The 9,759-nt window shown below is 37.3% G+C and overlaps 4 protein-coding genes across 5 annotated transcripts; 1 reads left to right on the forward strand and 3 right to left on the reverse strand.

The window, feature by feature from the left end:
- Positions 1–1,111: 1,111 nt before the first annotated feature.
- LOC105456394 lies at positions 1,112–2,750 on the reverse strand. Of its 2 annotated transcripts, XR_975246.1 has the most exons (3): positions 2,686–2,750; positions 2,415–2,600; positions 1,929–2,023 (listed from the first exon to the last, which is right to left on the reverse strand). XR_975246.1 is itself a non-coding variant. In XM_011700368.1 (2 exons), the coding sequence occupies exon 2, from the start codon at positions 2,021–2,023 to the stop codon at positions 1,691–1,693; it is 333 nt and encodes a 110-aa protein (XP_011698670.1). In that variant the 5' UTR covers positions 2,415–2,646; the 3' UTR covers positions 1,112–1,690. The 2 variants fall into 2 exon arrangements, 1 of the variants encoding a protein (XP_011698670.1); XM_011700368.1 differs by lacking the exon at positions 2,686–2,750 and having other exon boundaries at positions 1,112–2,023; positions 2,415–2,646.
- A 160-nt stretch (positions 2,751–2,910) lies between these two features.
- On the reverse strand, positions 2,911–3,597 carry LOC105456395 (protein mago nashi homolog). The gene has a single exon (XM_011700369.1). It carries the CDS (start codon positions 3,449–3,451, stop codon positions 3,011–3,013), a length of 441 nt encoding a protein of 146 aa, XP_011698671.1. The 5' UTR covers positions 3,452–3,597; the 3' UTR covers positions 2,911–3,010.
- A 94-nt stretch (positions 3,598–3,691) lies between these two features.
- Positions 3,692–7,657, forward strand: LOC105456397 (synergin gamma-like). The gene is made up of 7 exons (XM_011700372.1): positions 3,692–3,915; positions 4,156–5,732; positions 5,841–6,225; positions 6,323–6,486; positions 6,581–6,722; positions 6,862–7,004; positions 7,154–7,657. Exons 2-7 carry the CDS (start codon positions 4,593–4,595, stop codon positions 7,370–7,372), a joined length of 2,193 nt encoding a protein of 730 aa, XP_011698674.1. The 5' UTR covers positions 3,692–3,915; positions 4,156–4,592; the 3' UTR covers positions 7,373–7,657.
- On the reverse strand, positions 7,575–9,544 carry LOC105456396 (transcription elongation factor SPT4-A). Its single transcript, XM_011700371.1, has 4 exons — positions 9,314–9,544; positions 9,076–9,182; positions 8,701–8,756; positions 7,575–8,119 (listed from the first exon to the last, which is right to left on the reverse strand). Exons 1-4 carry the CDS (start codon positions 9,374–9,376, stop codon positions 8,001–8,003), a joined length of 345 nt encoding a protein of 114 aa, XP_011698673.1. The 5' UTR covers positions 9,377–9,544; the 3' UTR covers positions 7,575–8,000.
- Positions 9,545–9,759: the final 215 nt, after the last annotated feature.

Genomic DNA, 9,759 nt, shown 5'->3' on the forward strand with positions numbered 1-9,759 from the left:
ACACACACACACAGATATAAATTATTTACATAAAAATATACACATATAAAATACATGATACATTATTTACATAAAAATTTTATAAGTACATAGAATATTATGTAATGGTATATATATATGATGTATTATCATTATATATAATATATCGAAATATATTGAATATATATATATATATATATATATAGAATTATATATAATTATTCATCAATATTTACATTATAAAATATATTTGATTAATTCATTGTTCAAAATATAGTAGAGAGACATCACTTATAAATTATGTCAAAAATTTGAGGTTTTTTAAAAACCAAGTACTTGTCACCGAGTATTGATTGATAGACAGAATTGATTACATACACTACATACAGGGTTGGGTAAATTTTTTTATCTAAATTAAGTTATTAAATTACTAAATTAAGCCATTAAAGATAATGGCTTCTAAAATTAATTTACTTACGTTAAAAGTTGCATGCAAAAAAAATAAGTTAAAACTAAGATTAAATTAACTCAAATTACAAGTTAATTTTAAAAACATTGATTACATTAATTTATAACATGTATAATTTTCAAAAATTAGATTACTCTAAATATAAATAACAAAATAACTACGATATGAATCAAATTTTAATTGATTTTTTTTAATCATAGACTTTCTATTCTACTGACAGTAAGATTGCATTCAGGGCTTCGGGAAACATACTATTGTTGCTATCAACGCTATTGTCATTTTATCTATAACGCTCCCTGAATGCAGAGTCTAAGAATGTATTCCACATTATGCGCATGATGCATTATCATTTATTCATTGTTTATCGAATATTAAACAAAAATAAATTATGCATTATATGCATCATGCGTGAAACAAAATGTAAACTTTGTCAATTTTTGTTCATCTTTGGCTACTGTAAGCGTTGCACTCATTGCAATTATTGAGCTTTTTCTAAACTAATTTTTTAATATTTAAAATTTTATAGAAAAAAATATTGGCAGAGATAAAAAATTTTTTGACATAGAAAAAATATTAATAAGGTTTTAAAAATAACTTAAAGTTAAAAATTAACTAAGTTAAGATAAAAGTTATTAACTTTTGCTTTTTTATGTTAAAAGTTATTAACTTTTTAACTTTCTTATTTATCTTTTAACTAATTATTATAACTAGTTATTATCCAACCCTGATTATATTGTGTATATAATATGTCACTGACGTATAAACTTGGCATGAGACATTTCTGACTCTTGACATTTATCCGCTAATCAGGCAAGCATGTTGGCAATTTTTTATGTTACATACATGGTCTGTTCCAAAAGTAATGAGACTAATTTTGGAAAAATCATTTTATTGAAAATACTCAATATTTTTCAAGGCTTCAAATGTGCCTTTCAGAACACTCGTTGCGGCTGCTTGGACCTTTTTAATCGGTCCAAAACAGTGTCGGACAGTCAGACACTTTTGGGACGATTAAAAAGGTCCAAGCAACTTTACAGAATTAATCTCATTATTTTTGAGGCAGACCATGTATTCCAATAAAATCTCTAATTTTAATCGACTAATTTTTCATTACTAAGAATTATGTAGCTGTCATAATTTACCATGTATACTCTCTCACAGTACACTGTCTCTTTCGATTAAAGATATCAAATTCAAAAATATGATATCTAGAAGTTACTGAAGACAATGAAATATTGACATTTAGGAAGATTTTTTCAATGCATTTGTTTGGAACTGCTCCTCGTGCTTGCATTTGTGATATACAAAACTCTCTGACGATTCTCTACAATCCATTGTCGTGATCTTTCGATATGTAAACACCTTGCCTTTGCAGTAGCAGCAGTGCCTCTCCGAGGGATGCGAATCGTCAAAGTGCTTCCTTATGGCAGCCCCGTCTCCCGGGATGTCGCGATCGCACTCGTCACAACGAACACGCGTTTGCCGAAATCTCTCGTGAACCGAGTCCGTGACGACGCGATCCTCGAATTCCTCCTGATTCCTGGTGTCCTTGTTGTTTGGCATATCTGCTGACATCTACGATCCAAACTGGTCGATCAACGAAACGTTCAACAAAAAAAATGACATTCTATTTACAAAATTTAAAATTCAAAATACATTTGTTAAGAAATTTGAAGCAATAAACTTTGTGGTAAGGATGTTTCCAACGATAAGAAGCGTTTTTAAACTAAGGTTAATAAACCCACACTTAGACTTTCGATTTTAAGCTACGGTACGATTTATTATTTTAACTAATAATAGAAATAAGATGTCGCGCAGTTTGCATAAATTGGAAAATATAAATCGAATATAAATTCATGCAAAAAATATTACTAAATATCAAAACATTCGCTTTGACCGAACAAGTTTATTTCCACTATATTGTTGGTTCATATATCGGTCGATATTGCTTATTAAATAATTTTACCAGTTTTCCCTTGATGAATCCGCTTCATAAATTTGCAATTTCGAGCGTCTTAAACTCTTTTGTTCTCTATTCTTTACACGGAATGCAATAAGTGGTCGCGTTTAGGAACTGCAGGTTAGGAACCGTATCCAGATCCGAACAATGACTGCAAATTACGTGAGGTATTGTTACCGTACGCTGCAACACCTGCAATCGTCATTCTTTTGTTCTAATCACATTTCGTCATATACTTTATATACATATATATATATATATATATCGAGATAAATACGTGTAGATCCGACGATCGCCACGGACGCGTGTTACACACACCAGCCGCTTTCTCTCGGATGGCTCAGATCAGGTTAGGTCCGACCGCAACTCGACAGTACTATTTACTAGATACAAGTAATTCGCGAAGAGACGAATGCAATTTAATTTCCCTTGCGACTCCACCCGAGTCCAAACGAGTTTCACGAATGAGGGGGGGTAAAGGAAGCACAGTCGAAGTACAAAATAACTACGTGTATTTTATTAAAATAGAAGGACCGTAGAGGGGTGGCGGGGAGGGGGGGGGAGTTACAGAGGTCTTTGGACGAAGCGGCGCGACGCCGGGTCTATATGGGCTTGATCTTGAAGTGCAGCCCTATCAGGGAGAACACCAGGCATTTGAGATCCTGCACGAGATAGTAGAAGCACCGCAGCCCCTCGGGGTCCCGCGACTGATTCACGTCCAGGAGGGAGCCGGTCTTCGACGTGGTGAACGATATGTGCTCGTCGCCGATGACGATCTCCAGCTCCTGGCGGCCGACGCGGTCCGGCTGCGGCCAAAGCGAGTCGTCCTCCTGCATGATCTCCGAGTCCTGGATGATGCGCTTGAGCTCCTCCATCACGCACTGGTGCACGTACGCCTCCTTGCGTATCATCGTGTCGTTCTTGTAGTTGGAGTTGTTGGCGTAGCGCAGCTTGCCGTCCGGCCGGAACTCGAACTCGAGGAACTCGTGCCCGAACTTGCCCTTGTGGCCGACGTAGTAGCGTATGTAGAAGTCCGTCGACATCCTCGCTGTCGGCTGTCGCTCGGCGATCACGATCGAGTTGGCGAACGAAACGTCAAATCGTTCGAGTTCAGTGCGAGAGGTTCCTTGACGCTCCTCCGCTGACGATCGCTCGTGTGATTCTGTTGGTTAATGGCGCCATCAGCGGCGGCATCAGCAAACGTTAAGGCGCTTTTTCATGTGGCGATTTGATTGGTTAGGGCTTCGATAATACAATATGGCGTAACAACAATACGCATTTATGTTCATTTCTGTCATGTATATATTGGGTTAATAAATCTAACAGTTAAATTTAATCGACGACTAAATTAAATTGGCAAAAATGCTTACAACAAAATTTCTAAACTTGTCCTTGATCTAATTTTTTTTTATATATCAAGAGGTAAAAAATTAATAATCCTTAATGTGTATGTTAACAAAATACTGACATTGACAAGCTAATCGTCAATCAATTTTGGTCGAAGTTGGTAAGAAAAAATCGCAAATAGACCTAATAAATCTTTTACTTGCGTTTCGTGACATTTTCTGAAACAGAATTATTAATGTAGTCAAGTGTTGGAAAAAGTAAAACACTAAAATAAAATGAACAAACTTATCGAGTAGCTGTTCCTTGTAGCTAAATTTTTTTATATTTTTTATTTTTTTCTTCTTTTTTCTTAATTTTTTTTTACTTTTTTAAAAAAATGAAATGTGTATTTAATTTACAGGGAAGAAAAGATCGAGGAATCTGGAGTGCAAAAGGTGCACGTAAAACGAACGATTCAAAGGAAATTTAATACGCTGAAGTGACAGGTGTCAAATCAGGTGTGGTGGTGAGACTGGACTGGTCAGGTCACTCGTCAGTTGACGTAGGGGTGAGCTGTGTACATGTTCTATTGCGTGTTCGTCGCAGGCTAAGCATCACCATGTGGGCGAGGGGTAGCGTCCGCACCACGAGTCTCGGGCATTCGCGCGACCGACGTTAGACGACGCTCGACCTCCTTACTGACGTGACGTCAGTATAACGATGTGTGCGTCAAGCTAGCAGTCTGAACGTGATGGGCTCGACGTTGCTCGAGACGAGTTCACGTAATCCGCAAGGGCGACATTCGTAGCTGCAGGGTGAACTCCTCCACCGCCGTCCAGTCCTCGTCCGGGCGAGAATATGAATAAGAGCCACGCGAACAAGAGGCTGAATCAGCTGCCGAGCTGGCTGTGGACCAACTCGACCACCCTGCCGCCGGTATACAAGATGGTGTGGGAGGCGGTGCGGGAGGATCGGGTCAGGTCGAACGGCGTGCAGGCCGAGCTGCTCGTCGACACCAACAAGGTGTTCCCGCTGCTGCTCACCAGCCAGCTGCCGACGGAGGTGCTCGGTCACATATGGAGCCTGGCGAACCAGAAGTACGCCGGCCAGCTGACCGAGCAGGAGCTGTACATCGTGCTGGCCCTCGTGGCGGCCGCTCAGACGTCCTACACCTTCAACAGCCTCGACATCCTGCATTTGCTCCCCTTTCCGCCGACGCCCTACCTGAACATAGAATGCCTGATGAATCTGCAGCCCGCCTGTCCCGCGGCGGCGCAGGCACCGAAACTCCAGCACTACGAGGAACCCGGCAATAATATGTGTGCGGAGGGAAAGTACATTCCCGACGTTAAGGGAAAAGCTAAAGTTAGAGCCCAAGTAAACACAGTGCCTGATGCAAATATATTCTTCTCTGGCGCGCCTGGCAAGTCGTCTTGCTTCGACGGCAAGGTTCAGGCGCCCGGCGGGGGTGCAGCTGGGAGTAATGTCAATAATCTGTTCAAAGACGTGAGACAGAATCCGCGTGCCGTTCAAGCCGACGTTCCGTCTGTGTCGTCCTTCGACGAGTCCTGTGATGAGTTTACGGAGTTCCAAAGCGCCCCGATCCCCAGCGTCTCCAGCATGCCGATCTGGGACAGCAAGCAGGGCTCCGCGATCGGCAGCCGGCTCGCCAATCACAATCTGGGAGTGAAGAAAACGGTCGACAGAGTCAAGAGGACCGCTGGCGGAGGGAAAACCGTGCATATCAACGCGCAAATTCGCACGCCCGCGCCCGCGAGTTTGCCATATCAAGGCAAGGATCAGCCCGTGATAGAGTCCGATCTGTTTCCTAAATGCGGAATAAAGAGTCAGTCCAAAACAGTAATACTTAAGGACACTGCGATTAGAAATAATGACCCGCCTAAGGATCACAGCGACAGTTTTAACAATCTGGCGGAGCAGGCGGAGCCTGTCAGCGGCGACAAAGAGATGTTACCTAAAGTGGAATTAGCACCAAAGGTAAATAGCGACAAGCTTGTAAGATCACGTAGCAAGTTGTGCCTTTATATGTCTGTACAAGTTTAATGTCGATATAATTTTTGCTGACACGTACAAATTTGTCTGTAGGCCGTTACCGTAGCAATGTCTGATTCTGTTCATCAAGATTTAATGAGCTTACAACAAGTCGAGGATAAGTACAGCGCGTTGCGCGAGCTAGTTCAAGAGACATCCGTTGTAAATGATGCGAGCTTAGATTTAACTTACAATAATCAGTCGCCGGCTGACGAGTTCGGGGAGTTTATGTCGGCGGAACAGCCATCCACCAATCCCACGACATCAGACGCTTTGGATATCGAGAGCTTTAGCAATATGTTTGCGGATTTTGAGTTTAAAACGCACGCTAATGCCGATAACAGTAACTTAGCAGATCTGAACTTTGTATCTGAAGTGTCCGAGTCGTTCGGTAATCTAAAACTCGATGATGGAATTGAAGGACAATTGGTAGAAGCAGGTTAGTGCACTCACTATACTCAGCGACAGTTTTTATTTTCGCTTACGTGTGTGTGTGTCTCATTTTGCTTGAATCTAGTAGTATATATTATTCTTAGGAAAGAATGTTCAGAAAGAGGATGCTATCTCGATAAATAGTATAGAGTTGATTAGCGGTCCATCCGAAGCACTGCCACGTTCTGGATCTGTGCCTAGCTTAGATCTTAAATCATTTTTGCCTTCTAACGTAGAGGAAGATCAAGTTATAGAAGCTCCACAGCAGGTAATCACACGTTAATCGAATTGTCAGAAAGTTGAGCTACACAGAACGAATTATTTGTCTGGTATATATTATCAAACGCTTCTCTCTGTTGCAGACCGTATATTGGGAATGGAAGCAATATATGGAAAGTTGTGTTTTACTACTACAAGTCGCGGCCAATATATTTACCAATATCACGTCAGAGTTAGTTTTGCAGGAAGTTTTAAATTCAGCCCAGGGATATAACTTTCTTTGCCGTAAGTATTTTTTTTTTAGTAATATACTTTACATAAAATTATAATCACATATATATACATATATGCATTCAATATACATATATTTATTCAAGATGTATAATAGTATTGTAACAATGACAAAGCTATATTTTGTCATTAGAATTAGCTGAAGTTGCAGCTGTTTGTAGACGCGTTAATTTTTCATACAAGGAATTGGATATAAACATCATCGGATTTGATGACCTTTTAATGGACATTGATCGGATCTGGGCTGAAATGGAACCCTTTTACGCAAACATCCCAGTAAGTATTGCCTAAATAAAAATTAATATTTTTACATTTATTTATTATATTCTAACGTTTTTACTCTGTATATGGTTTCTTCTCCGATATGCGTATCCATCTTCAAGCAAAGCTCTTAGAATACATTTATATATATTAATGTATTTCAGATTGTCACTGAACTACCAGCTTGGCCGTTACATCAGGGAGAATGCGTGTCTTGTTCCCTGTGTTTAACAGTTATCACGAGTGGTCGAGTCGTGTATAACGATAATAACTATCATGTAACATGCGCAAATCTATGGCTCAATTGCGTGAACAATCAGTTGCCGGTGATGCGATACTCTTTACTCTGTCAATCATCTATATGTCCAGGAAGTCACATTTAAACGTTAATCTGCAAATTGCAAGGCTTTAAAATTCAAAATAAAATTGTACTGTTCAGATCTTATTAATGTAATGCATAGAGAGAGAGTGAGAGAGGAATTTATCGTAAAAAAGTGATCTTTAAAAGTGGAGTTCTGAATACAATTCGCATTTAATCTAGTGAAATCTCACAGGTATGTGTATAAACAAAACAAAAACTGCAGATTCAATGTTCATACAAATTATTTATTAAACTTATACTTTTTAAAAATTCTTAATGTCATATAATCGCTCATTTGCTACAAAACTAAAAAAATAAAGTTTGTTAGAAAAGAATTCGAACATTTTAAATGATCAAAATTTTGTAATATTAATCCTGAAATACAATTTTGTAATAACGTTGTAGAGAAATAGAAATAGAAATATGTTCTTTCTTTTTCTCTGATGATTCCATTCTTTTCTCTGCAAGCGACTAAAAAAAGTGATTTTTTTAGTTATGTCGTAGCAAACAAGCGATGTTATATTGAATTGTTCATGCGAGGACATTTAGCTTAACAAAATGAATACAATGATCGTATTTCGATTGATCTAGTTCTAATGCAGTATTAAGAAAAGTTAAATATTTACATATTACATAGAAATCTCTAATAATTAACGTTGACTCGTGTCGCGCGGCCTATACACTATTCCTCTGCTCTTCATTTCTCTGATGACACCAGCCGGTAATCGTCCTGATACTGATATAGCATATACGCCCTTGCAAAACCGGTCTGAGGAAAAACAGAATCTCGAGATTAATCATTGGCCATTATCGACGCGATTAGACTGAGATACAGTTTTAATTCTGAAAGTTGTGTGTGCGCGCGCGCGCATAGCATTTTGCTTAAACAGATCTTTATATAGTATACACGCACATAAGTATGTTCCTAGATAAATACATACTGGCATTTGTAAAAGTAATATGTCTGTATAAATGTATTATACGTTTAAAAATGAAAATCTCAGAAATATATTTATTAAAATATCGAAAACACGTGTATTGCAATTTGTAAATGTTATAAATGACTTTGATGTGCATATTTATATTGATGATTTTATATTTTCTTTAATGGTATATTGCACACCTTTGAAACAAAAAAATACAAAGAAATTCTTTAAATAAAATAGAAAAAGTATACAATAAGAAAGTTGCAATTTTATATTGATAATAATTTGGAAGTACATTAATGATTTAGAAAAATATATTCATAATTTATAAAAGTACATTAATTATTTATTTACTAAAAGTTAATTATTAAAAGTACATTAATTATTATAGAGAAATATTATCTAGTACATACAATATACTTACTTATTCTTTGCCATTTGCATACCCAGCTGTCTTCTGGACTCATTACAGCAATCATTCTAGAAAGTGAAACATAAGCAAAATGAATACATGGAAAAATCATATTTTCAATCTCTTTACAATAGAATTACTTATTGAAATAAGACATTGTTAATATTCTGAATAGATAGTTATTAAAATTGAGGATATAAGTAAAAAATTAATGTCACTAGCCTTTCACAATGTACAGTATATTCTTAATAATCTTTGCTTAAAGATACAAAAAATTATTAAGCTAATGTCAAATATTTCCAATACTTCTAAATTTTATTTAAGAAGCATTAATGTATACTATGAAAAATCATTCTTAGACAATGTACATCTGTTGCTGTGCATTACCCATCAAAATTGGAACTCGTACAATCGAAAACATTATCCTTATTGTTCTTCATACAAAGAAAAGCGTCACAGTTGTCGCATCCATCAAATTCGAATTGGTCAAAAGTCTGTGGAGTAAAATTGTGACTGTCTTCATTCTGTAGGTATGAGCAAGTTCTTGCAATAATCAGCCTAATTAAAGAACTGATTATTGTTATGGTGCAACGTAAAGTGTATGAAATATGGTAAATATACCCACCTTAACCAAAGAGCATACCAAACACGCTCTTAATCCACGCAAATCTTTCGGTACGGTCTCCATCGATATCACAATTATGCACACGTTAAAAATATCTCAGCCTAACTACGTTGCAAGAGACAGTTCGAATTACTTTGATTACGACCGATCGTAGTATCTCTTTGCGATAGCCAACGATAGGTTAGAGTTGAAGTGACTGAGTGAGTGAGTGAGAAAATTAAAGAGAGAGAGAGAGAGAAAAGTTAGGTTAGAGTTATGACTACGGTGATCAATGACCACACTTTTTTTTAGAGAAAATAAGGGATAAGTCTGAAAATTGTAGGGCTTTGTTTTCAGTTTGTAGTCGTCAAGAATCAAAATGCATCACGAAATTTTTTTGTTTAATTATGTCAAAATGAGATGCTATGCAGTTTTCTGATAGTTGGAAATCAGTTCAAGTGCATATT

Source organism: Wasmannia auropunctata, unplaced genomic scaffold (genome assembly GCF_000956235.1).
Source record: "Wasmannia auropunctata unplaced genomic scaffold, wasmannia.A_1.0 LD335690.1, whole genome shotgun sequence".
NCBI lineage: Eukaryota > Metazoa > Arthropoda > Insecta > Hymenoptera > Formicidae > Wasmannia > Wasmannia auropunctata.

Coding starts and splice junctions, on each gene's coding strand:
- LOC105456396 (XM_011700371.1), bottom strand. CDS start 9,376: ATGGAGACCGTACCGAAAGATTTGCGTGGATTAAGAGCGTGTTTGGTA. Junction 8,757..9,075: donor ACGAGTTCCAATTTTGATGG/GTAATGCACAGC, acceptor TTCACTTTCTAG/AATGATTGCTGTAATGAGTC. Junction 8,120..8,700: donor ATGCAAATGGCAAAGAATAA/GTAAGTATATTG, acceptor GTTTTTCCTCAG/ACCGGTTTTGCAAGGGCGTA.
- LOC105456397 (XM_011700372.1), top strand. CDS start 4,593: ATGAATAAGAGCCACGCGAACAAGAGGCTGAATCAGCTGCCGAGCTGG. Junction 5,733..5,840: donor AAGTGGAATTAGCACCAAAG/GTAAATAGCGAC, acceptor ATTTGTCTGTAG/GCCGTTACCGTAGCAATGTC. Junction 7,005..7,153: donor CCTTTTACGCAAACATCCCA/GTAAGTATTGCC, acceptor AATGTATTTCAG/ATTGTCACTGAACTACCAGC.
- LOC105456395 (XM_011700369.1), bottom strand. CDS start 3,451: ATGTCGACGGACTTCTACATACGCTACTACGTCGGCCACAAGGGCAAG.
- LOC105456394 (XM_011700368.1), bottom strand. CDS start 2,023: ATGTCAGCAGATATGCCAAACAACAAGGACACCAGGAATCAGGAGGAA.